Below are 27,636 nucleotides of genomic sequence, written 5' to 3' on the forward strand. Positions count from 1 at the left end.
CCTGAAACCTTGCTCAATAGTGGCAAGCAGAGACCAAACTCATTTCAGATCCTGGCTTCGGTTGCCCCTCTCGATTATCCAAATCACAAGTTCAGCATTCAAGCCAGATCCAGCTCCAGTAAAACTTGTGCAGGTATAAAGAGATTTATCGACAGTAGACTTAGAAATTAAGTCCGTCCTGTCCAATTGTTCCTCGTCGCATGCCATTTCTCCTTCCTATCTTAACCAAGTTCTCGATGCCACTCAGTGGCTGGAATGAAAGAGAGTCTGTGTCCATGGATTAACAGCTTAGCTCGGAAATAATACAGTGGAAATATTCGCTAATGTAATCCAATCACGCAGATTCTGTTGCTGATTCCAGATTGCAGCACAAATGAGGCACATGAGCGAGTTTTGGAATTCCCGTGTAACGTGCGCAGTTGTTTTTTTACTGTGCTTTTGTAAATATACTTAAAACCTGCTTACTATTGGCGTACAAGTTTGATTTCTTCTGAAGGTACCGAGTTCCCAATCTCAGCGATATCAACAGGAAGAGGAAGGAAGAGCCTATTCCAGTGTTGCGTTAGTTCTTATAGCCAGGTTAGAGCAGAATTGGCAGAGGAGTAGGTACTAGGTTGGTGCATCACCAGGGGGGAGAATAAACTTTGTTCTTGTCTTACATTTTCTTCATTTGCATTTTTTAAAATTTGCATGGAATTGTGACCTAACAGGTTTTTGACCAGTATGTGAAAACTAGAGCTGAAGAAGAGCGAAAAGAGAAGAAAAACAAGCTGCAGCAATCGAAGGAGGACTTCAAAAAATTACTTGAGGATGCAAAATTAACCCCCAGGTGAGGGATACTGAATTCTGTTTCAGGGCATATTCTTAGCGAAGTCCCAGTGCCTCATTGCCTTCTTTAAAGTGACATGCTTGTGTTGTAACATAAAATCAGTTTTCAGAGGTGCATTATTAGGTTACCCTGATGGAACTCTAGGGACTCTGGAAAACATGGCCATTGTGAAAATTTAGAGTTTACTTCTTAAGTACTGCTATATCGTGTCTTTTTTCTGGGAGGTTTTCGCCATACATAACTGAGCTGCTTTTCCGAACCTACTTACTGCCATTGCTTTGAACCAAACTTTTATCACCATTCTGAACTAAGTTGGCACCTCTAACTCATGTTCACAGAATTCGATTAACGGCTTTCCTTCATCAGGATGGACTCTCTGTGTGTTGCTCAAATAATGGTTGAATTTTGTGCCTGCTGCAGACCTGCCATTTCACATCCTTCTCTCCAAAGCAGGTTCGGTGACATCAGTGATGGGGAGGGGCCTCACCTGCGTGCTGAAATGATTTGGTTCATGTTAATTTGGAGTAGCATGGGAGCTGACCAGTGGATGCACATTCTCCAGGCTGGATGTTGCTGAATACTCACTGGGCAGAGAACTTTCAATGGTCAGGTGGCTCTGCAGCAGCTCCCATACACATACAAAGTTCTGCCTGCTATTGAAATTAATTGGTTTCCTTGAAATGCAGACAGCTCGTCTGTCACTGATACCAGCAGAGCAGCTCTGGAGGGAAGGAGCCACAAAATGGAATGGTCGCCATCAGACAAGGAATTGGGCATTTTCTATGAAAGGAAAACTTGCATTTACATAGCGCCTTTCACAACTTCAGGATGTCCCAAAGCACTTTAAAGCCAATGAAGCACTTTTGAAGTGTAGTCACTGTTATAACGTAGGAAACGAGGAAGCCAATTTGCACAAACAGCAATGAGATAAATGACCAAATCATCTGTTTATTTTTAGTGATGTTGGTTGAGGGATAAATATTGGCCATGACACCGGGGAAAACTCCCCTGCTTTTCGAATAGTGCTTTTTATGTCCACCTGAGAGGGCAGACAGGGACTCTGTTTAACATCTCATACGAAAGACGGCGTCTCCGACAGTGCCACCACTTCTTCAGTACCGCACCAGAGTGTCGGCCTAGATTTTGTGCTCAAGTGTCTGAAGTGGGACTTGAAACCACAACCGGAGGCAAGAGTGCCACCACGAAGCCACTGCTGACATACAATATAATATCTTCATACTATTTTTTTACAGATAGATAGAAGAGTACTTTGAACAGAAAGTACTTGCCCTAAGCCTTCCTTTCCCCTTTACCTTCTAAACTTACACCCAGGTGTTCAGCGGTAGCGTAAAATGCACTGTCAGAAATGACACATGTTTGTATTAGTGGAATCGAGCCCTTAGTTTATAAGTACTCTGGCATTCTGTTCTGTCCCATAACCTTTTGAAAGGTAACCACACTTCCCTGGAGAATATCTTGAGCTTCCTTCTCATTGCAGGAACGTGTTGTGAAATTAAACAAGTGTTTTGAATTATAATAGCCCTTGGTAAATAACCTTTTCATCGACTAAAATGGGACATAATTAGAATTTGAGATTAAGTTGGATGAAACTTTATTCAGAATGGATTGATGCCTCTAAAAGGATTAGCATAATATCATCTCGTGAATTGCTGTCACATAGACTTCACACAATTTAAGTGTGAGGTTAATAGACGTGGGTTGGAGAATTGGGGCTAACGTTTAAAGAACTAGTGTGGCCCTCTGGCTGCCTAATGGGACGTGGCCCGCACAGGCGCTGAGCCCTGTCGACCAGAAGATCCCAGGTTCTATCTCCAATTTACCCTGAGTTAAGCGATCTCACCCAAGGCAGTATTTGTGATGCGGCAATTGGCCTCAGCACCCTGGGACAAGGAGGGGGAAAATCGGCCAGGCTTCATGGTCCTGATCGTTCCTCAGTTAGCTCCGCTGCACAGTTGCTTTGTATGGATGGAATGCAAGTCCACAATAAGTGAGCGTCGTTGTTCCATGGTCGACGCTCGCTGTCTCAGCTTACAAGCCAAGGATAGCAACGTGGGCAAGATCCTCAAGTGCAGCTGGCACCTGTGAAGCAGTATCCCAACAAGGAGTACCTTTTAGAGGAGCAGATCAGTACTAAAAAAACCTATAAGGAATGTGTAGCCGTTGAAAAGGGTTTTTAAAAAATTGCAAAGTGTAAACTGGAGGATATTGTGCCAGCATGGAACATGGAATAGCTTTATTGTGGAGCAAGGGAACATCATCTTTGAATTTTGAGTTAAGCTGGTTGAAAGAGAATTTGGAAAAACCCTCACTCGAAAGAGTCGTGAGAACACACAGTCCCAGATGGTCGTAGATGCAAATTCAATTGAGATGTTTAGAAGGGAAATAAATACTTACTTGGGAAGTAAGAGCATTAAGGGATGTGGAGCAAAAGCAGTGAGTAGTTAAGATGAAGCTGCCATGGCTAACAAAGTGACAGATCAAGTTCGATCAGCTAAATTCCCTGCTCTGGTTCATATATTCGTAAATTCCCTGCTCTTTTATTACAAAATAGCCACTCTAAGTACTCATAGTTTCTGAATCCTAAATACTTTGCAAATTTTGATTTCTAGATCCACGTTCAGTGACTTTGCTGCCAAATTTGGCAAAGACTCCAGATTCAAAGCTATTGAAAAGATGAAGGATCGGGAAGGCATGTTTATCGAGTTTATTACTAGCGTGAGGAAGCGAGAGAAAGAAGACTCGAAGAGTCGGACAGAGAAGGTAAGGTGGTTTTAGTTCCAGTGGAGTGAGTGGTGGGTGTGCGAATGTCAGGGACGCCAGACTCTCCCAGCAGAAACCATGCTAACCTAAATCTATCATTTTAATGAGTTTATATATTTCAGAGTGTGCTTTTATCTTTGGGTTTCCTGGCAGCAGTTTTATCTTTTGAACAAAAAAATCTAATGTGTAAATCAGCGCATATCAAAAATAAAGGTCGCCTTTAAAAAATTAATGAGTTTTGAATGTCGTGCGGCCGTGGTGTCAAGTGCCCTGGGGGAATGTGGTTTCCACTGGGAAGCAGCTTGGCAGGGAGGTGGCATCAATAACATTACCATAGCAACGCATTGCAGCCTTCCCAGAAGTCCCTGTGTGCTGTGCGAATGAGATTCTTTCAGCCTCTGAAGCCTAATCATTTATGACATTTGCAAACAAGGGAATGTTAAATAACTGCTATTCATGTAAATTTTGTCCATAAATTATATAAAGAACTTACAAATGAACGTTAACATTTTTTATATTTTTTTTTAGAAGTCTTGACTGAAGCTGCTTATAATGATTATGCTTTTCAGAGGGTAATATGTTAAATAGTTTTGAAAATCGTAAAATATTACTGCCTAATTTAAATTTGAAGACTGCAATTATACAGTAAAGATTTTTCTACATGTAAATGTTTTTATTTGAAAATTGCATGTTTATTTTTAAAATGTTTTTAAAAAAAAATTGTAACTTGTTGATCTTTTGCATTTTGATGTTTTCTAAAGCCCTTTTGTAACCATTTTATGTATTCTGTTTCATAACAAGAGAATAGTCTTTACAGTTTTGTGCTGTGCGGCCTATCAATCAGTTCAGTCTGACAGCTGTCAATCACTGACAAGCAAAGTATTATGGGAATCCCTAGTGAGGAAAGAATTGGTGTTTCTCTGTGTGGTGACTTTAGCCTCCCGCAGCTCTGGTACTTTACATTTTTTTAGTTCTTTTCCTTGTGAAGTGAGAGTTGTGCCCAGAAATGTGTTAAGACAAAACAGTCAAAAAAAAAAGTACATCTGGATAGAGCCAGATCATGTACAACCTTTACTTTTTGTTCTATTGCTAACTCTTGTAAAGTAAAGGTATTTTAACTGATGTTTTTATTTGTAAGTAGTCTCGTTACAGTTTAGCAAGTTACAATATGTAATAGTATTGAAGCATGTTGTGAAGCTTTCTCAGTCTTGTCTGTGCCTTTGAACATTTCAATAAAGTCGGTGCTTGTTTCTTGGATTACTAAAAAAAAGGCTTCATTTAGTTTACATGGTGCTTCTCTCACCCCCCACCCCCGCAACCTTCTGAATTTGCATTGAAGTTAGATACATGACATTAACTATCATTTAATTTAAATTAGAATTGGATCAATTACTTTGCAGTGATTGTAACTTCAAACCAGTAGCATGAAGTAACTGCTTGTGTGGAGGATAAATACCAACACAGGTTGGACCAAAGGGCCTGTTGCCATGTTGTAATTTCAATGCAGCTCTTTGTAATTCTCTATAATACGCAGTGAGCCTCCAAATTAAAGATGCCAAAACAAACCCCTGCGATAGGTTAGCAGGTAAATGCACTGTCTGGTGTGTTACTGAGCCGTGCCTGTGCTGAGTTACATGATCTCAGCCAGGTCAGCTGCTGGGAGCTCCCTTAATGCTCAAACACCTATCATGTGTACTAAAAGTATGGTACTGTGGCCAGCTCTGCCCCTGAAGAGCTGCCAAATTGTAGCTGATGGGTAAAGCAATGTCATTTGTAGCTCCCTCGGTGGCTTAGTTGGGATCAGGCATTGTGTAACTTAGCTTCAGAAACCAAGAAGTCCCTGGTCTGTGCTGAGTTTGCTAATGTTGGACAGTAGTCATGCTACAATGTGCCTCAGTGCCCTGGGTTGGATAGAGGGTGGAGAGGTGTGGCGATCAGTCACGATTGCTATCCAGCATTCCCTGCTAGAAGTGTGGACATTGTCGGGTCAGGCTCGGCTATAATGTTACTTTGCGGTCAAATAGCCTGCAACATGGACTGTTTAAGCTCACCCACAAAGAACGGCCACTTGGATCAGGTGCCTGTTGCCCATGGGGCCATAGCCCAAAAATGGTCAGCATCTACAGGAGTGGAGGAGAGCAAATTAGGTTGGGGGTGGAGGGAAAACTTGAAGTATAGAATAAAAGTGATGTCGCACTCCTGGTCTCACCAGGGCTGAAAGGAACGTGGCAATGCATTCCCTTCCATCTGCTGATTTCTCAGGTACTGTTTAGTACAGGGTGGTGGGCGCACCCTTTTCCAACATGTTTAAGCATAGGAATTGTATCAGAGATTTTAATAACTAGTTAAAGCCTAGTGCTCCTTTTAACTTGAGATAAATGTCGTTCCTGAAATTAATTTGCCCAGGATCTGATGGGTGGAAGTGCACAACATCAGACGGCCCAGAGTTTGGCTCTAAATTGCCAGCCTTGTTAAGAGGCACCTTGCTGGGATTCAGTTGACTGCATATAGTGAGTACCTGACCTTGGGATTGCTGGGTGTTGAACAATGTCCCATCCCTTCGCTTTGAGGATAAAGTTCACTGAGGAAGCAACATTATGCAAGTTTGCATTGGGCAGTGTAACACCAACTGAGCTTGCCTGTTGTGTATTCTTTCTATTCCTATTCAATTTTCAGACCATTATTTCTAATGTATATGGCACCTTTTTTTCTAAAGTGAGGTTTTGCCACAACTGTAAAACTTAGCACAAATCCCACCACTTTTCCATACTATCAGTAAGATCCAAAAGAATGCAGCAAGTGTTGAGGCCTAGTTCTGTTCCACTCGCACCTTACTGTGAAGCCTTTGTTTAGTTCTTTTTGGAATAAGCTTGTGAATGAAGACGTCCATTTGGTAAAATATGTTACAATTCTTTCGCAACAAGTTGTTCACATTCAACGGGGGGGAAAAGTGATTCGGTTGATAATTTAACCATACAGACTTAGCAAGCTTCACACATCCGTATACTGATTATACGCTTAATTTAAACTACTGATAAGTAATTACCTTAGCTGGTAGTTTTATATAACCCCCAACCATATAGACTGCATTAAAGTTGGTGTGTGACAATTTAATCTTACATTCAAAATTCCATTACTTTGAAATTAGCTGCAATGTTCATAGTATTTAAAGCACAGATTGGTTTTAAATGTTCACTTTTCATATTAGTTGTAGATTTATATAAAATACCTGTTCAGATATGTTTCTTTTTATTTAGTTATGAATTTCAGCCATATTGTACACAAAATTGTTATCTTGGTATCTAACTTAAACTTTAAAATGATCCTTAAATTATATTGCTCTGGCCCATTTTTTATGGAAGTGGATTGTCTGAAGGTGGGATCCAATAAGAAAACTTGTTTTGGTCCAAGTACAGAAATGAATATTTAATGTGTAATTGGTTAAACCTAGTTAATTTGAAATTGGTTTAGAAGGCTTTACTTAAGGGACAAGCATCTGCCTCTCAAATGGGATGGTCACTCGTTTGAAACCCATGACTGCCTGACATTCCAGTCCACCTCATGCTGTCCTAGAGTGAGCTGTCGGTCCTTGGCTGCCAGCTGAAGCACCCCCATCTTGAGCTGAGGAGCAATCAGCCTAGCTTCACTGCACTGCAGACAGCAACTCTGGATCCCAGAGCAGCATTGACTGGCATTGTGAAATAGCCCATTGCCCAAACTGAAGGAGGCTGCATGTGGTGTCATTGGCTGCAGTAACGGGTTGAGGTAGATCAAGAAATTAAGGTATCCAAGATGTCAAAAAAAAAATTGTATAAATGTATGCATTAGCATTAACAAAAAATCCACTAACTTTTTTTTAAAAAGGCTAATTTTGTCTAGCTGAGACTGCTAATTTCCTGTTAATTTGATTCAGCTTGTAGTTTTATCAAATCCCAACACCCACTCCCCAAAAAAACACAGGATCTACTGTTCTAGGTGTAGTTCTATAAAGTATATTTTAGTATTCATGCCACAAAGCATATTTTGTTAGAGAAGTTATAATTTGAGTGTGGAGGGAGTATTCACTTTCCTTCAGTGTGAGGTAAGTGAGTAATGCAGTGGTGACTAAAATTTCACAATCGCAAAGCTGCTTCCTGACTTGGATTTACTCTTCATTTCTCCCCTCATCCACTCTATATCCTCTACTCAATACTGAGCAGATAAAAGGCAACTTCTTCGACATGCTGTCTGAGCACCACCTGGACAGTCAGTTACGCTGGAGCAAAGTGAAGGAGAAATTTGAGAGTGACTCGCGCTACAAAGCTGTGGATAGCTCTGGGCTAAGGGAGGATTTCTTTAAGCAGTACATGGAGAAACTAGCCAAGGTATGGAGTTGTGTATTGAAAAGTGTACAAACATAGCTCCTCCAATGACTGTGGGTAAATGCCAGGTGTGGTACTGAGCTATACAGACCAGGACTGTTCCAGGTTCAGAACCTGGTCTGGGCCGTATCAGCTGCTATTTGCTTCTGCTCCCATGGGCTAAAGCAGCCAGGTTTCCTGCTCCTGATCGCTATCCAGTGATCCCTGGTATAAAGTGCAGGTGTAGCGTATTGGACAGGATTGGGCTTACAGTAGCCTCCATGGTCGAAAGCCTCCAACAGTCATAGATGTGAAGAATGATCACTTGGGTGAGGCACTGGAGGACAACAGATGCCTTTGGAACTGTGAGCCACTGAAGATCGACTGTCTCCAGAAGGGGAGAAAGGGATAAAATTGTTTTTTTTAAAAGGCGTGTAAGCATAGTCAGTTTCAATTTTATTATTGCATTTGTTCTTTGGTTACATTACATTTATAGCATACAATGCCGGTGGTTAAACTTTATTGGATGGTTCATGATTCGCTGGGTTTTGGATGAGTTGACAGAGCTTTAGGAGTTACCTGAGTGCCAAGGACGAAGGGTATTCCAATAACAGGTTGGAGTGCTTGCAGCAGGTGTTCCTATATGAGAAACTGCTAATAGCTGCTTATTCCAGATCTGTGTGACATAAGCAGCAGCTTCACAGCATGCTTCAGACTTTCACATCCTGTACCTGTCAAAACCAGCAGGGAGGGTAAGAAAATGGGGCAGAGGAGAGGAGCAAATATGCTCATGCATTTCATTTCTCTTTTGACTATCTAAAACACTTGAAAACCTTTTTGTAGTCTTACGGTGGTTTCTTAAGTTTTAATCTCTGAAGTGACATGATCATCACCATAGGTAAGGTAGTGTAGTGGTTATGCTACTGGACTAACAATCCAGAGAAGGTGAGTTCAAATACCACCATAGCAATTTGAGAATTTGAATTCATTTTTTAAATTCTGGAAATAAACTAGTACTAGTAAAAGTGACTCTAAAGCTGTATGGTTGTCATAGAAACCCAACTGGTTCATTGTCCTTACCCGGTCCGGCCTCTGTGTAAACCAGTCCCACAACTACGTAGTTGACTCCTAACTGCCCTCCGAAGTGGCCTGGCAAGCCACTCGGTTGTATCAGTTCAAGAAGAAAACCCTCCACCTCAGGGCAACTGGGGGTGGGCATTAAATTTTGGCCTTGCCTGTGACACCCTCATCTTTTTTTAAAAAAAAAACACGACTTGCTCAAGCAGAATTTCTGTAAAGCATAATGGTTTGTGTGTGAGATTTTCATGTCATGTCCCCATTACCTGTATGTCCAGCAGTACAATGACACAATTTGTCTTTCTAAATGTTAGCTGTGTTTAAAGAGAGCCTATGGTGGAGGCAGTTAACAGACCTGTCACTACTGGTGATGGTAGGAGCCATTTGCAGAAATAAGTTAAGAATATCACTCAGGCAGGGTATTGTATGGTATTAAAGCACACTTGCTTCAATGTGAATTTTCCTGTGGCTTCTTGATACCATTGAGGTATTAGCCTAGTTGACAGCATTGTCTTACTGTACCGATTTCCACCCCCCCCCCCCCCCCACCCAAGCCTGGATGTGCCCTTCACAGTGGGTCTTGGCCTTTCATTGAGGTTTCTTAATTTTTAAAAAATGAGCACTATAGTACATTTGTAGGAACGTTTCTTGTATAAAATGAGACTATTTGTTTAAAGTCACTGTGTAACCCCACCATCTTTTCTCCACCTTGGCAGCACATAGACTCCGATAAGGAAAAGGAGCTGGAGCGCCAGGCACGAATAGAAGCAAGTTTACGAGAGCGGGAGAGAGAGGTTCAGAAAGCTCGTTCAGAACAGACCAAGGAAATCGATAGGGAACGTGAACAGCACAAGCGAGAGGAAGCCATCCAGAATTTCAAAGCCCTCTTGTCTGATATGGTAATAAGCCCACTCTGTGTCTAAAATTAAATGTGCTCAGAAGCCAATGTACAAGCCTGGCTGTGCTCATTTACATATCTGATGAAATGTGCATTTGACTCATTATAAAAATAGTTCTAAACAATAATGTAATTTCCTGCCTGCTTATTGTTACTTGGGGTGGGTTTATTTTTAGTATTTCCCTTGGCAGCTGAATTTCTGTGAATTTTTTTATCACACTTATTCGTTACTGGTACAGGTGCTGACGTTAGATGTCAATGTGGAGGCTTAGATTTCCATAAGAGTTAAAGGTCTGCAGCTAAAACTTAATTCATTCATCATGCTGTGTTGAGGCTTTTATTGTTTTGAATTTTATTTATTTCCTATCACAGCAGCTTAAATCTGGTTAGTTTTAATTTGCTTTTTGAAGTTTTCATTTTTGGAATGATTGACAAAGTGTGTAATCTCGAAGGCATTAAATGGTACCAAAACTGAACTAAATAAAGCTATGTCTAAGTATTTTTGGGGCCTGACAAAACATCATTTTGGCCAACATATTTATCCCCTTTTCACAGATGAATCCCATGTATCAACCATCTCGGCCTGTCCCTTAATCCCATCTCTCCAGAGACTCAACTAATTCCCCCATGAACCCATTTATACTGTCTGCTTCAGTTATTCTCCCTGGTAATTTATTCCATAACTCCATTGCCCTTTGGGCTAAAAAGTTCAGCTTTGCTTCCCTTACTGCTAAATTTCTAATCTTTCACCAGTGTCCTCTTCACCACAGTGAGCGCTTTTCCTCAATCAGCTTTGTCATTCCCTTCATAAATTTCAAAGAGGTCACCTCAAAGTGTCCTTTTGTTATGCCTTAAGTTGTATTTCTTTTTTTTAAAAAAAAAGCTTGACATTTGCCACATAGCACTCTTTCTACTTTTTCACAAAAAAGTGTCTGTTCATGCTTCTCGTGTTCTGCAGGTCCGTTCTTCCGATGTCACATGGTCGGATACCAGGAGGACCCTTCGCAAAGACCACCGCTGGGAGTCTGCATCGTTACTGGAACGAGAAGAGAAGGAAAAATTATTCAGTGAGCACATAGAGGCACTTACAAAGAAGAAGAGGGAGCATTTTAGGCAGCTTCTGGATGAGACCTCAGCGGTGAGCATGACTAGCTTATAGTTATTTATTAATCTTCATGTATCTTGGTGTCTTTCCTCAGTAATGTGAAACATGTCCAAAGGTTGCAGTGGAAATGTCTATGGAGAATTCGTTCTTCATGGGGAAACGATAGGGATGGGACATATTTGCATAGATTTATGTGCTTTCTGCACTAAAGAACTAGTTTTTAAAAGAAAGGTTGCTCCTCTTTATCAAGAAATCTGAGCGTATTTTACACACTGAATTACTTTCGAATTGCAGTGACTGTTGTCATGTAGGCAGATGTTAAGCATCTCTAAAGTAGTTGTCGGGCACTTTCACATATGTAAGGAGTTAAATCAGAAGATGAGGATGATAGGCTGATATGGGGGGAGGAAGAGAGTAGATTTTGTACAAAGTAAGCTTCCTTCCCCCCATCTGTGTGTCACCTTAAACAAATCACAGTTTATTTTACCTACAGTGAGTACAGTATTTTCATAGAATGGTAGAATTTTACAGCACAGAATGAAGTCATTCGGCCCATTGGACCCGTGCTGGCTCTCTGAAAGAGGAATCCACTTCGTCGTATTTACCCTGCCCCTTCAGGAATCTTTAGTGCCCCCGCAGCAGCTCTGGAGACATGGGTACCAGAAATTTTCTGCTTGCCTCCAGGGGAAGCCCTATTATTTTGGCAGTTTTGGGACCAACCAGGAGTCACTTGACTTCAGCGACATCACTGCTTCTAACTATGATGGTAGAATTTGTCCTGGTGTGGCCACTTCCAGCCAGCCCCTCCAGGCCGGTCCAAAGAGCTGCCTCCCAATAAAATCGGTGGAGAAAGTGCAGGGCAGACACAGGCTGATCATAAACCTGCATCACAGATACATAGCATTTTAACCCTACAGTGGGAGAGGGAAAATCAGAGTATGAATTGCCTTGGATTGTTCAGGTACCTTCCGGTAACTTGGCTGCAAAGTATCTGTGGCAGAGGCCTGGGAATATGCTACCTGTTTGCACAGAATGGCATTGCAGTAGAGAAAGAGGGGAGAAATAACAATAAAATGGGGCAACAATATATTAAAAATGAAAACACAATCTGTTTTGGTTAAATGCACATTTATGATGAATAAGAAGGTAGCATTTATTTAGCATATGTTCCTGGCTCTGAGACATGGGACTTAATTTGTATGGCAGCAGTTTGATTGCATTTCCAAGTGCAGTGTGATGCACTACCAATAAGTTTCCTAAAACTAAAAATAAAATACTGCAGATGCTGGAAATCTGAAATAAAAACTGAAAATGCTCGGCTCATTCAGCGGGTCAGGCAGCATTCTACAAGGTCGGGTTAACATTTCAGGTCGGTGACCTTTCTGATGACTCTTAACTTCCTCTTTCCACAGCTGACCTGCTGAGTGCTTCCAATAAGTTCCCTGTTTGTTAGTAACACTTGATCTTTTTGCTACATAGATTACTCTCACCTCCACATGGAAGGAAGTGAAAAAGGTCATCAAAGAGGACCCTCGCTGCATCAAGTTCTCCTCCAGTGATAGGGTAATGGTCATGTCTGCTAAACATGCAAACTATTTAAACCTTTCATCCAAATGCAGCTCTGTACTTACTTACTTGTGCTCTCTTTAAGAAAAAGCAGAGGGAGTTTGAAGAATACATTCGAGATAAATACATCACAGCCAAAGCAGACTTTAGGACACTGTTGAAAGAGACCAAATTTATTACTTACAGGTGAGTAACACCGGCTGCCACTCAGGATGACATGATCTGCCATATTCAGTATTTGTACTAATGACTTCCATTGCCAGTAAAATCTGGTGTACCTTTTTAGGATGTCCCATATTTTTGCCTATTGTTTAAAAGGTGACTTTTAAGTGCTGTAGCTTGTTGGGCAGAAAGCTGCAATTTCTGTCAATCAATCTAATTCATTAGTTTTGTCTGTGTTGTTTTGGGGCCAGTGTTTGAAGTTGTGTCTCCCACTTTTTGATGCACTCGCTACCAAATCATTCCCGTCCAATCTTGTCACTTAAATCAGCTGAGTATTCGGGGTACTTGTTCAATTTGCTCAAGGGTGGACGTTTTCATTTTACACTGTTTATTGGCACAGGTGCACAAATCTAAGAGAAGTAAAGTGCATGTAAGTATAGCTAAATGAAGAGGCTAAAATACTTCTTTGAAGCATGTAGTTGCATCAGTTGGATAACATCAACATTTTGTGATGCCTGTATAGTGGATTGGTAAACGGTCACAGAAGTGTAAATTTTTGTGCCGAATCTTGTGAATGAAAGAATGTCAGTAGCAACTATTTTATAGAAAGAGCCCTTCAAGCGGGAGGAAAGTCTAAGAGCAAGTACTATTGGTTCTCCCTGTCTTCAAGTGGGTTCCGGACTTCAGCCTGGCCTGTGATTTGATCCAGAGCTAGCTAACCTCAGGAAAATCTGCTGCCTGGTTAGTTAAGGTGCTTTACAACAACAAGAAGTTGCATTTGTATAGCGCCGAAAATGTAGGAAAACGTCCCAAAACGCTTCACGGGAGCGTAATCAGACAAAGCTTGACACCGAGCCAAGAAGGAAATATTAGGACAGCTGACCAAAAGCGTGGTCAGAGGTAGGATTTAAGGAGGGGAGAAAGGGGTTTCGGGAGGGAATTCCAGAGCTTCGGGCTCGTAAGCTGAAGGCATGGTCACCAATGGTGAGGCAGTGGAAATTAGGGTTGTGTAAGAAGTTAAGAGTTGGAGGAACGCAGAGTTCGTGGAGCGTTGTAGGGGCTGGAGGAGTTTCTAGAGATGGGGAGAGGTGAGGCCATGGAGGGATTTAAACACGAGTATGAGGAATTGTAAATTCAAGGTGTTGGACAAGAAGCCAGTGTAGATCAGCAAGCACAGAGGTGATGGGAGAACGGGACTTGGTGCAGGTTAGGATTCAGGCAGCAGAGTTTTGAATGACCTCAAGTTTATGGAGGGTGAAAGATGGGAGGCTGGCCAGGAGAGCATTGGAATACTCATGTCTGGAGGTAACAAAAGCATGGATGAGGGTTACAGCAGCAGATGGGCTGAGGCGGTGGTGGGGGGGGGGGTGGTGGAGACGTGCGACGTCATGCAGGTGGTCTTTGTGATGGAGAGGATATGGGGTCGAAAGCTCAACTCTGTCAAATAGGACGCCGAGGTTGCGAACAGTCCGGTTCAGCTGAGATAGTGGTCAGTGACTGAGATGGAATTGGTGGCGAAGGAACAGAGTTTGTGGCGGGGGTCTAAGACAATGGCTTTGGTCTTCCCAGTGTTTAATTGGAGCAGTTTGCGGCATTTCCAAGACTGGATGTCAGACAAGTAAGCTGACAACATGGGCAGCGGAGGGGTCGAGAAAGGTGACGGGGTAGAGCTGGTTGTCGCAGCGTACATCTGAAGCCTGATGTCATGTCTTCGGATGATGTGCCTGAAAGGGCAGCATGTAGTTGAGAAATGGGAGGGGGCTAAGGATAGATCCTTGGAGGTAGGAAGAGAAGCCACTGTCAGAGATTCTCTGGCTACAACTGGATAGGTAAGAGTGGAAGCAGGCGAGGAGAGATGTTTGGAGGAGGATGGTGCAGTCAACCATGACAAAGGCTGCAGACAGGTCGAGAAGGATGATGAGAGATAGTGCACCCATGGTCACAGATGCGGAGGATGTCATTTGTGACTTTGGTAAGGGCCGTTTCACTGCTGTGACAGGGGCAGAAACCTGATTGGTGAGGTTCAAACCTGGAGTTGTAGGAAAGATGGGCATGGATTTGGGAGGCGACAGCACGTTCAAGGACTTTGGGGAGGAAAGGGAAATTGGAGATGGGGCGGTAGTTTGCAAGGACTTGGGATAAAGGGTGAGTTATTTTGAGGAGGGAGTTGAGGGAGGGGAGGGGAACCTGAGGAGAGGAAACTGTTTAAAAGTAGTACTTGCATTTATATCGTGTCTTTCATGACCTCAGGATGTCCCAAAGCACTTTACAGGACAGGAAAAACAGATGCCGGGCCAGAAGGGAATGGAAAACTGGTCTGTTTCGGGGGGGGGGGGGTGGGGTTTCAAAGAGACTTTTTAAAGCAAAGGAGAAGTTGGCAAGATGGAGGTGATTTAACGAAGGTGTTCCAGAGGGTCAAAAAAAAGTGGCTCCAACAATAGCTGCTAATGAGGGAGCAGTAACAGAGGAGCAGAGAGACAAATAGCTGGAGGAGATCTTGGAGGTAAGGTGAAAATATCCACAGCGCAGCTTGTTAATTTTATTGTGCCAATTTAGGAATATCCACTGTTGTCTGTTGTTTTCTGAGGGAGTGGGAGTGTGAAAATGTAGAACAGTTTGTGAAGAAAAACAGGTTGCTTTTGCTGAATAGATTTCTGAAGAGCTTGCATTATCTGCCATAAACCAAAATTTGTGGGGGTGGGGTATTGTTTTCCCCAGGTCAAAAAAATTACTGCACGAGTCAGATCAGCATCTGAAAGACATCGAAAGGATCCTTCAGAACGACAAACGGTACTTGGTCTTGGAGTGCGTGCCGGAGGAGAGACGCAAGCTCATCATGGCCTACATTGATGACCTAGATCGGCGAGGGCCCCCCCCACCACCCACTGCATCAGAGCCAACCAGACGTTCTGCCAAGTAACACCAAAAAAAGTTCTCCTGAGCATGAGCAGGCTGCCCATCAACTGAGACTTGTGCATGAGCCATCTGCCAGACTTATCAACGTGTGTGCAGTATTAATGTGTCTGCTTTGTCCAGTTTTGTATATAGTATGGACACATTTGTACCAGCCTGTCATCATGTTGAAGTGGAAGCTTTGACTCATCATTCAGTTGTGTAAAATTTTAAAAAAAGTACAGCTGATGTAGTACATGTAGCATGGTCATTAGTCCAACCAAATGGCTGTGCGACAGCAACTCTGTAAAAACTAGCATTTAGTTACAGTAATTTTCCAAGTCGGTCACTGATCTGAAAAGGGGTTTTGTTTGTAACATTTAAGCTTTTACTTGTGTTTAAATGTAAGTTTCCAAAGTGACTTTATTAACTAAGGTGTTGGAAATGTTGCCTAGTTGAAATGTTTACTGCAATAAACCATCTTTTTTTTCTAAAATTTTTGGAATGCATTTTTCTTTGTGCAGATTTAAATTGTTTGAAGCAAAAAAAAAATGCAGGGATTGAGAATCATAAATTACAAAAATAAGTGATCTCCTTTCCAATTAATTAGGAAAGTGCCTTCGATTTATCATTTGCCAGCAATGTGCTTGTATGCCTCTATCTCCAGAGCCCAGAAAGCACATGTTTTAGGGGACACTCATTCCACAACTTGTTCAAATGATTGAGAGGCTCCAGACTCAACCTAGTGACTGAAGTATTGACTGTTGGCTCAAATACCCATTTGGCATCATGACCGACAGTTGCAACAACTGCAGCCTTGAGGTCCCAGGTGTGTCTGTGTAACCAAAATTGGAACAACTTTGGAAGAAGTCTAGGATTAAACTTTTTTTGCCCTGAAACACCCAACAACTACTTGTATTTATATAGCACCTTTAAAGTAGTAAAACGTCCCAAGGTGCTTCACAGGAACGATTATCAAACAAAATTTGATACCGAACCACATAGAGATATTAGGACAGGCGACCAAAAGCTTGGTCGAAGAGGTAGATTTTAAGGAGCATCTTAAAGGCGAGGAGAGAGGCGGAGAGGTTTAGAGAAGGAATTCCAGAGCTAAGGGCCTCAGCAGCTGAGGGCACGGCTGCCAATGGTGGAGTGATTAAAATCGGGGATGCACAAGACCTCAGGATAAATCCTTCAATAACACATCACACATTAGCCATCTCAATAGCTACTGTGTTTAGGGTAGGAACTGGAAAAGGGTTGCTGGATTATAGGAGAGTCAGAAGCTTGGTCATGTACAAGCTGCTTCGCTTGGCCCCCATGAAGTGAATTGATCCCACAATTGCCCATGATTTGCTTCTATGCCTGACAAGTCGTCTTCTGAGCTGGAGTTTTGTATATTTTTATTTGGTTGGACTGAAAGAAGGTTCATCCAGCGAAAACGTCTTTTAAGAGATTATTTCCAGCACCTTACACACTCGAGAATCACTTTCAACAGTTGAAGACGACTTCATGCTGTTCAAAATGTCCCGTAATGGGAACAAAGTAGATACTCGATGTCCAGCTATTTGTTGGTTGGATGCAGTTCACAACAGGGCATATAAAACTTTAAGCCTAGTTTGGCCATTGACCAAAATCACGAAAGCAAAAAGGAATGTTCTATAATGGAGGAAAATTGGTGCCAAACTTACTTCCAGAGGGCAAAATGCTATGACTGGGAGTTACAGATCCATATTGTGTCTACAACTGATTCTGAAGGTGAAAATGAAACATCTCCACTTTACCAGCATTATATGGTTTATTACATGATTATAATGCTACTGTTTAATACAAAATGGCAGTGTCATCTGACCTTAATCAACATCAGGGGAGATCTCCACGAGTGACAACGTAGTCAGCCATTGTATATGGTTTTCACTATACACACATGCTCCTGCATAATAGCTGCACAGAAATAATTAGTCAGAAATTGTGTACACTTTAAGATCGTGATTACTGGTTAAACTTCTGAGAATTGTTCTACGAAATTAATCGCCAAGAGAAGGCTTCTTCCGACCCTTCATTCCCAAATGCTTTCTGTACCGACCTATGGGCCCCTAATCGGATTTACTCTCTGGAACTAGACTGAAGTGCAGCTTCATTGAGCACTTCGATATTGCAAAACAATGCCATTAAAATTATACTGTGCTACAAACTCCGTTAAAGGTTAAAACTTATTGGAGTAGAAGTCGTTCGCAAAATACCCTTACCTTAGTTCCACCACCTGTTTAAAAATTACTGGCTTATTTTATGTGAAACATTCCAAAGGTACCGACAAGGAAAGTCCTAGCTCAAGGTCCTCGCGTTGTATTCCAATTGAGGTTCAATGTAATGGTTTAAAATATAAGTCTTTTAAGGTCGAGTCTCTACGTTGGGGGAATATTATTGCCTGAATGGATTATCAAACACAATTCTGCGTCTGTATATAATTAGACCGTTGCACAATTGCGTATAGGCGTGTTCGTTTTCTGTCTGAACGCCAAAAAGTTCTGGTTTTCAAGGAGGCAATATTTTCGTACACAAATACTGTGTGAATCTATTTATTGTGTGCCCGAATATCAACAAGTAATGTTTGTTAACACTTCATTACCATAAACATACACAGAGGCAAAACAGTTACACTTAAACAACGCACGCGTCATATTCAGCAACATTTAAGTTTCAACAAACCATCACCTATTATATATTTTATAACCCATATGAAAAATGTTTTTTTGTACAAACAAGAAACGGAACTCAGTTACACGTTGTCACTGGCGTTACTTCCTTTACCGAACAGATTATCTTCGTTGCACAACATCCATTCAGATGACCACATTTCAAGGGGCAGTTCAATGGTTAAGAAATTCCAGCCACTGACTAAAATATATACTGACTTTATATTCACGTCGGAGAGGTTTGAGAGAAAAAAGACGGATTTCTAAAAAAAAATACACAGAGAAGTAGTTCACTGATGCTCGTGAGTACCACGGTCACCACATTAACCTTTACTTGGTGTTGCCAAATACTTAGTCTTCTTTACATTTACTACAGAAAGACATTTAACAGTAACATGCGTGATCTTGCGTACGATTTCTTGATTAAATGCTGCTTATTTCACACTGAAAGCGACGAAATACAATTTAGGGCAGCCAATGAGAAGACCACGAGATGATCCAATTGAAGATTCAGTTGGTGAAATATTTACAGTGAAAATATGCACTTTATGGCAAACACAATACAAACACTCACAATCAATTTGATGGGTGTAAAACAGAGCCCGTGCTTAATTCTTTAACGTTCCCGATATTCTCATCCCATCTATGTGTTTCACTTAGAGACATTTTAAAAAATATTATAATTTTCGTACACATTACAACCGCCTACCAAACGGGAACAGTGCCGTTCCAGCAGAGTTTTTGCACGATTAAGAACTAAACAGTCAAATAGATTCACAAATCACAGCAGCAATCCTGGAAAACTTGACTTGCCAAACCCAAGTCTGACCAACTAATTTCAAATTTAACCTCCCATCTCACCTGCAAAGAGGATATTTGCTTCCTGGTAAATTCGGTCTGGTTTTAATTTTTGGTTCCCCCGTTCTCCCCCCTCCTCCACCCCAACTGTTACTGACCATCTTCCTGGTTCACATCTTTCTACCCGGTCTAGGGGCACGGTGAAGCCTCTAAATCACTTTGATGTTCCCAGGGTATGGGGTCTTCTTCTGTAGAGGCGGGGGCGCTCTGTCTATCGTGCCAGAACTGCTCCATGTCGGACAGGACGATATTGGCGGTTTTATTCGACGGGCTCTCTGCTTTTTCCTGAGCGGGATCCTTGTCCGGGACCTGGACAGACTTCTCCTGAGACTGGACGGGGTTTGCTGAGACACTGTCAGTGCTGGTCTGCTGGGGCTGCGCGGCTTGAAGATCTGGGGGGGAGGCTCGAGGCGTCCCGGAGATCAGCCTTTTCCAAAGCCCCACGAAGCCTTCTTTGAACTCTTCAGACATGGCCACGAAGATGAGAGGGTGGGCCGAAGAAATGCAGAACACCAGCACCTGAGACAGCAGAACGATAGATGGAGGTGGCGAGGGCTCGCCCTTCTCGACGTGTCTAGTCCACAGCCAGACGACCCACTCGGGAACGCACATGGTGGCGAAAGTCAGACTGACACTGAAAAGCATTACGGTCAGCCGCCTACCTCTGATCTGATTCCGTAAGTTCTGGGTCTTGCTCCCCCGCCGTTTGCACCTCCTGAAAGCCTTCCAGTGATAAATGAAGGTGAAAATCATAGGAAGACAGTAAACCAAGGCAGGGTACAACTTTGCAAAAACTGCCATGAAATTGGATGCATGTTTTGGGGTGTCAAAAATGCACATCACCTGGTCCGCCTCATAGCTGGTGGTTGCAAAAAGCCAGTGAGGCAGAGGCAGAATGAAAGCCAGTGTCCATATGGAGACGATAAGAGCCGCGATTCTCTGATGTTTGATTTGGACTTGTTTGGACGGATGTGTCACGTACATGAAGCAGGCTTTGGCCAGCACGGCGATGGTGAAGCTTTTTGCGGCCAAGCAGCTTTGGAGAAACCAGTCTGCCGTTTTGCAAATGAACCAGCCGAGGGTCCAGGATGGCCTGGAATAAGCGACAACCCTGAACGGGACGCAGAAGAGCATGATCAGGAGGTCAGCCACGCTCATGTTGAGTATCAACGAATTTATCATGGAAGTTCTGCCTTTTCTTGCATTATTGATCAAAACGGCGATCACCAGGGAATTCCCTGCAAAACCGACCAAACAGATGACTCCTAAAGTCACCGGGATCACAATCCTCAGCTCTTTGGAGTCGATATTTTGGTACCCTCCAGCCAAATGGAAGACTTCATTGGTGCCATTGAGGGCGCTGAACTGATTCACCTGAAGTGGAAGTTTCTCCATTGAGATTATACCCGCAAACGCGATCTGCTCCTGATGCGAACGACTTCTCTCCGGAGTTTATCAGTCTCGCCGTGTGAAAACAGATCTCGACTACCCAGGCTGGATAATGGCTCTATAATCGGAACCAGTTGAAGATTGGCAGCGACCAGTTTCGGCACCTTGGACAGCGCCAATTTGCAAGTCTAATAAATACGCTGCAGCCTCAGGGGGCCAATTAAAACGTATTTAAAGACCTACCTACTTCATAAATCATGCATTTTTTTTTCAGATTAGGGCATTTAAAAAAAAATCCTCTTTCAACATTAAATTTAATCAAAAAGTCTATGCAACATTATAATTTAATATTGCGTTTGACTTATATTCGCCCTGCCAGTCGCGGTCACCAGCTCATTTTCCTTCTGATCGGGATGCATTCCAATTTGATTAAATCACCCCCGATGTTAAATAACCGTCTTCGGTCTCCACAGTTTGTTAGAAGTGTATTACATTATTGTTGAAAGGCGGTCTTCCATGTATCGGAGTTGTCTTACTGTTATTGGCAAATCCCAAGTTTTAAATAAAGTTAATGATTCTGGTTTCTATAGATGTCAGGTGCAGGTGTGTGTTATAATTACAGAATTTAAATGAAGTGTTACTTTAGACAATATAAGTACAACATGTAGTATATTAACACACCCAATCAAAAGCAAAATACTACTGATGCTGGGAATCTGAAATAAAAGAGAACAGAAAATGCTGGAAATACTCAGCAAGTCAGGCAGCATCTGTGGAGAAAGAGTTGGTCAGAACTGACCAAAGGTCATTGACCTGAAACTTCGAGTCTTTCTTTCTTCACAAATGAAGATGTATTTCCAGCATTTTCTTTTTGTATATTAACACACCAATCTTTTTCCACAACAACTTGCATTTATGTAGCGTCATTAACAGTAAAACATCCCAAGGCACTTCACAGGAGCGATTATCAAACATTTGACAATGAGCCACATACAAAGATTTTAGGGCAGGTGACCAAAAGCTTGGTCAAAGAGGTTTCAAGGAACATCTTAAATGAGAGAGAGGTGGAGAGGCAGAGAGGTTTAGGGAGGGAATTCCAGAGCTTAGGGCCTAGGCAGCTGAAGGCACGGCCGCCAATGGTAGGGCGAAGAAAGTGGGGGGATGCACAAGAGGCCAGAATTGGAGGAGTGCAGAAGTCTGGGTGGGTTGTAGGAGGTTACAGAAGTCGGGAAGTGGTGGGGCCAAGGAGGGATTTGTAAACAAGGATAAAAGCTTTAAAATCGTGAAGTTCCTGGACCGGGAGCCAATCTAGGTCAGCATGCACAAGGGTAATGGGTGAACAGGACTTGGTGCGAGTTAGGATATGGGCAGCAGAGTTTTGGATGAGCTCAAGTTTACGGGCAGGCGCAAGGTGGGAGGCCAGTCAGGAGAGCTTTAGAATAGTCGAGTCTAGAGGTAACAAAGGCATTTTCAGTAAAAGGGTAAGTATAATTTATTTAGACGATAAAGTACCACACAATGGACTTGTTGGCAAAATTAAAGCCCATGCAATTAATGGGACAGTGGCAGCGTGGATTCAAAATTGGCTAAGGGACAGAAAGCAGAGAGTAGTGGTGAACAGTTGTTTTTCAGATTGGAGGAAAGTATACAGTGGTGTTCCCCAGGGGTCAGTATTAGGACCACTGCTCTTTTTGATATGTGTTAATGACCTGGACTTGGGTATAGAGGGTATAATTTCAAAGTTGGCAGATGACACAAAATTTGAGAATGTAGTGAACAATGTGGAGGATAGTAACAGACTTCAGGAGGACAAAGACTGGTGAAATGCGCAGACACATGGTGATGAAATTTAACGCAGAGAAGCGTGAAGTGATAAATTTTGGTAGGAAGAATGAGGAAAGGCAATATAAACTATATGGTACAATTTTAAAGGAGGTGCAGGAACAGAGACACCTGGGGGTGCACATACACAAATCTTTGAAGGTAGCAGGACAAGTTGAGAAGGCTGTGTAGTCAATTTTGACTTCCTATTCAATGTTCAAGACTGACACCATAATGGTTAATATCTATCTGACTTTATTTAGCACAAGTAAGAATAAATACCTTACAGTATTTAAGCAGTAGTTTACAAAGCACAATTGAGAATTATACTACCCCGTTGTCCTTTGGGTAGAGGCCGCGACTCTGTTCCACATTCCCTCTTGCACGTATTCTCGTTTACCTGCTAGGTTCCTTCTTTTCTGTCCTATTCAACAAGCATGAGTTTTGGGCTCTTCTTTATAGTAGAAATGATGCCTGATGATTGGCAGGCATTAACCCATTCAGGTTACTTTACCTTACCTCTTAATTGCTTGGTGGGCAATGGGGGCCTGCCAATAGTGGGCCCTGGGCTGGTGATTTTCACGTACCCAAGGGCTACCTCCTTCTAAGTTGGAGACCTTTAACCTCTTTGTTCAACCTTGTTACAGACCCTACAGTTGATAAATCATTCTGTGGGGTCCGAAAGTGACAAGACATATCTAGTTTCAGCATTCCAGGGTGTCTGAAGCAGTGGTGGGGGGGGCGGGGTACCCATATGTTCTTCCCTTAGTTTGTAACAACAAGATTCTAATGGCTTTTATTACCTGCAGCTGCAGTAAGTTAATTTATTAGCAGTCTACATTATAGTACAGTCCCTTCAATTAAGGCTTTAACTAATTAATCCTTTTTTAACCTAGTTCCCCTAAATATCTTTTAAAACCTAAAATCTATATTTCTTTACAGTTTTTGAAAAAGGATATGGGATCCTGGGCTTTATTAATAGAGGCATAGAGTACAAAAGCAAGGAAGTTATGCTAAACCTTTAGAAAACACTGGTTAGGCCTCAGCTGGAGTATTGTGTTCAATTCTGGGCACCAGACTTCAGGAAGAATGTCAAGGCCTTAGAGAGGATGCAGCAGAGATTTACTAGAATGGTGCCAGGGATGAGGAACTTCAGTTATGTGGAGATATTGGAGAAGCTGGGTTTGTTCTCCTTAGAACAGAGAAGGTTAAGAGGAGATTTGATAGTTGTGTTCAAGATCACGAACGGTTTTAATAGAGTAAATAAGGAGAAACTGTTTCCAGCCGCAGAAGGGTCGGTAACCAGCGGACACAGATTTAAGGTGATCGACAAAAGAGCCAGAGGCGACATGAGGAAACATTTTTTTAACGCAGCGAGTTGTAATGATCTGGAATGCACTGCCCGAAAGGGCGGTGGAAGCAGATTCCAGATCCCATTCAAAAGAGAATTGGATAAATACTTGAAGGGAAAAAATTTACAGGGGAAAGAGCAGGGTAATGGGACTAAATGGATAGCTCTTCCAAAGAGCGGCACAGGCATGATGGGCCGAATGGCCTCCTTTGGTGCTGTACCTACTATGATACTGTGATATTTCCAAATCCCTCTTCACATTATCCCAGCATAAGTTCCTAGCACTATCATGAAAGGGAGAACTAGTTTGTTTTGCAAGCTGCAAAGGAAGCATATGACATTGAAAAAAAACCGATACTAATAACACAGAGTAATCAAATGATGCTCTGCAGTGTAAGGTTTGTTTCTTTCATTTAATAAATCCATGGCTGTTATGATGAGTTTAGTGCTGTGGTCATGAAAGATTGGTACAAATGTGAGATCATTGAAGAATCTATTCTCAAGTGTCTCGACCATTAGAAAGCATGTGTACGATAAAATACTTTGTTGTTGTTAAGCCCCTGTAGTCTGTGGGGCTGCATGTAATTACTCATAAATTAAGTGTTTGAAAGTGTGTGCGTGAACCCAGGAAGTTCAATTAAAACCAATCTTTTCAATCAGCGGTCTGATTTCGGCCAATATTTGATGCAATTATACTAACTGGGAGCAAGGCAGCCTCTTATTTATATATATTATTTATTTATTTAAAGATAGATATATATATTAAAAACTTGGCCTTGCACGATTTCTGTAACATTTTAATCATCATTTCAAATAGTACACTTAAGGGACATTACAGGAAGCGGTCAGATCCTAACCCTCACCCTAATGTCCTATTAATACAGTGTAAATTTAGGAGAAGCAGGCCGATTCCTCATTCCCGCTAAGATTAGAAGTTACCCATCAACTCATAGAATACAGAATCAGCTGAGAATAGGACACATACAAATACGAATTCCAGATCACAGTACTATGTTTAGAAAACAAAAAAAAATGCTCTGTCTTTTCCAAATGACACTCTCCAAAGGCTATAAAACATCTCCCCTTGAATTTACTTCAGAAACTGGCACAGGACACTTCCATTGATCCAGGCCATTGTCAAGAGCCACAGCCCAACTACAATACCCTTTTGAACAGATACAGATGGGCTGCCTCTAAATTACAATAATTGATTCAAACAGACATTAAACACTGCACTCTCTGCAGCAGACTTGTCCAACGTGTGCAACTACCTATCTTCCTCCCAACCAGGCGAAGACACTGTTTTTCTGGATGGGGTTGAGTTCTTTCCAACAATTGGATTAATTACAAGAATAGATACTCCATCTAGATGCTTTGTTTGAGAATTGTTCAATTTTAAAAGAGACGGTCGAAGTAGTATTGCAAGGGGGTTGGACTTCAAGAGTAAGTAGGTCTTGCAGCAATTATATAGGGCTCCAGTGAGACCACACCTGGAGCATTGTATACAGTTTTGGTCTCCTTACCTAAGGAAGGATATACTTGCCTTAGAGGGGGTGCAACAAAGGTTCGCTAGATTGATTCCTGGGATGAGAGGGTTGTCCTGTGAGGAGAGAATAAGTAGAATGGGCCTATATTCTCTGGAGTTCAGAAGAATGAGAGGTGATCTCATTGAAACATAGAAAATTCCTAGAGGGCTTGACAGGGTAGATGCTGAGAGGTAGGACCGTTTGTAATCAGGGACTTAAGCATTCTCAATAGATTTGGTTGCATTTTCAGCATTTTTCCCACTTCCTTGATGCTGGTATTATTTAGTTGGCTACTATAGTTGACTATAGCAGAATCCCACTTGCACAATTCATTTTATAAATAAAACCTTGTGCTTATTAATGTACAGGCAACCAGTCCCAAGGAACATACAGCTATCTGGACCTAGTTAAGTGGAGTGTGCTCCTATGGGTTAACTGAACTTCTATAGATGTAGATTTCCCAGTAGTTGGTTCGGAGACTCAAAACATGGCAATGAGTTTCTGTTTGTCTGTCTGTCTGTCTGTGTTAGGTACCTGGCTGACCAAAACAAAACCATTCTTGGATTTGGTATAGTACAGGTCAGATGTAGAGTTAACACTTCATTTACTCTGACCCCCAACAGGGACAGTTTTCAGAGATGTTAGTACTACTGCTAATTAACAGTGGTCCAAATGTCACACAGTCACTTCTGACCTGTTTAATACCACTGCAAGTACATATGGCCCTTTAACTAAAAGTACTTATTAAGCTAGTGATTAAGTAGTGGATCTCATTATACTCTTTTTTAAAAATCTTTTATAACATGAATGTTAGGTTGCAATTGAAATATTGTGTCTGGTTTTGGGTGCTTTATTTTAGGAAGGATGCCAAAGCCATGGAAAGGGTGTGGAAGAAGTTCACTAAGATTATAACAAGGATAAGAGGTTTTAGTTATGAGGAGAGACGAGAGAAATTGGAGCTCAAAAAAAAGTTCCCAATTCCAAAAATATTCATGAGAAAATGTTTCGACTGATAAGTGAAGAGACCTGCCACGTGACTGTTAATCCCTTCGGTGCTGTTGAGACCTAATTTTACCTGGGCCACTGATGATATCCTGAGGACTTTTTCCACTTAATGTAGCAAGTAAAAAACTATTGCAGGAACTTGGCCTCTATTGCATCCCATTCTAATCAAGTCAATGTCCGAAACTCAATATTCATTGGCTGAAAAGAATCAGGATTTCAGCCAATGAACACGTACACTTTTGAAGCTTTATAATGGCTAAATATGAACTTTCAAATATCTTAAAATACTTTCTCACACTGCTGTGTGGGGAGCCAGAGTGTCTGAGCATGGAGGAGTTGATTTAGCCAATAGAGGCCCTTAAAGGAGAAGGCTCACTGATCAGTGCTTTCGGTAGAGGAGAGTGAACTTTTGTGAAAAATGCCATGAATTGTACTACAGGAACTTTAAAGCTACAGATAAATGTGATTTGTTGTCTGGACTAACCATACAAATAACTCATCAATAATATTAACTGGCTCAAAGCACTGCATAAATCTGCCTCCTATAGTAGTGAAAGCGATATGGGGGAATGTTGGTAAGAACTAATAATTGAAAATAAACTCCTTATAAACTTTATGTTTGTTGGACTAGAGCATACAGATAAGGAAAGTCCCAGGTCACAATCTCCAGCCTGTGCTGAGATATTTGATCTCTGTGGAATTGGTATAATTGGATTCAGTGTCTCTGGGTTAGGAAAGAGAATAATCTCATGATCCTGGTAATCATCCAGTGGTTCATGCTGGAAAATGCATGTTTCTGGACATTGGGTCAGGACAGGAGCATGCTCAGCTGTTATGCTCTGACATATGCTGACCCTACCTAGGCTCGAGGTGTGAAGACTGGTCACTTAGGAACATAGGAACATCGGAACAGGAGTAGTCCATTCAGCCCCTCATGCCTGCTCCGCCATTTGATAAGATCATGGCTGATCTGTGATCTAACTCCATATACCCACCTTTGGCCCATATCCCTTAATACCTTTGGTTGCCAAAAAGCTATCTATCTCACATTTAAATTTAGCAATTGAGCTAGTATCAATTGCCGTTTGCGGAAGAGAGTTCCAAACTTCTACAACCCTTTGTGTGTAGAAATGTTTTCTAATCTCGCTCCTGAAAGGTCTGGCTCTAATTTTTAGACTGTGCCCCCGACTCCTAGAATCCCCAACCAACAGAAATAGTTTCTCTCTATCCACCCTATCTGTTCCCCTTAATATCTTATAAACTTCGATCAGATCACCCCTTAACCTTCGAAACTCTAGAGAATACAACCCCAATTTGTGTAATCTCTCCTCGTAACTTTA

The 27,636-nt window shown here is 41.9% G+C and overlaps 2 protein-coding genes across 8 annotated transcripts in view; one reads left to right on the forward strand and one right to left on the reverse strand.

Annotated features, from left to right (window-relative positions):
• The window catches only part of LOC137332598 (transcription elongation regulator 1-like), a 92,957-nt gene extending 76,811 nt beyond the window's left edge, over window positions 1–16,146 (forward strand). For 6 of the 7 annotated variants that reach the window (XM_067996544.1, XM_067996546.1, XM_067996545.1 and 3 more), the window contains 8 exons: window positions 711–829; window positions 3,460–3,610; window positions 7,810–7,974; window positions 9,744–9,926; window positions 10,884–11,063; window positions 12,510–12,593; window positions 12,682–12,782; window positions 15,477–16,146. In XM_067996544.1, coding sequence (XP_067852645.1) covers window positions 711–829; window positions 3,460–3,610; window positions 7,810–7,974; window positions 9,744–9,926; window positions 10,884–11,063; window positions 12,510–12,593; window positions 12,682–12,782; window positions 15,477–15,678 — 1,185 coding nt within the window. In that variant the 3' untranslated portion in view covers window positions 15,679–16,146. The remainder of the gene's footprint in view (window positions 1–710; window positions 830–3,459; window positions 3,611–7,809; window positions 7,975–9,743; window positions 9,927–10,883; window positions 11,064–12,509; window positions 12,594–12,681; window positions 12,783–15,476) is intronic. The other variant, XM_067996551.1, reaches the window with a different exon arrangement.
• Window positions 16,147–19,333: 3,187 nt separating this feature from the next.
• Window positions 19,334–20,599, reverse strand: gpr151 (G protein-coupled receptor 151). Its single transcript, XM_067995925.1, has one exon. The coding sequence runs from the start codon at window positions 20,597–20,599 to the stop codon at window positions 19,334–19,336; it is 1,266 nt and encodes a 421-aa protein (XP_067852026.1).
• Between the last annotated feature and the right edge of the window lie 7,037 nt (window positions 20,600–27,636).

This window comes from Heptranchias perlo, chromosome 14, assembly GCF_035084215.1.
Source record: "Heptranchias perlo isolate sHepPer1 chromosome 14, sHepPer1.hap1, whole genome shotgun sequence".
Classification (NCBI taxonomy): domain Eukaryota; kingdom Metazoa; phylum Chordata; class Chondrichthyes; order Hexanchiformes; family Hexanchidae; genus Heptranchias; species Heptranchias perlo.

What these genes read in the sequence shown, in the direction of transcription:
- gpr151 (XM_067995925.1), bottom strand. Translation starts at nt 20,599, where the DNA reads ATGGAGAAACTTCCACTTCAGGTGAATCAGTTCAGCGCCCTCAATGGC.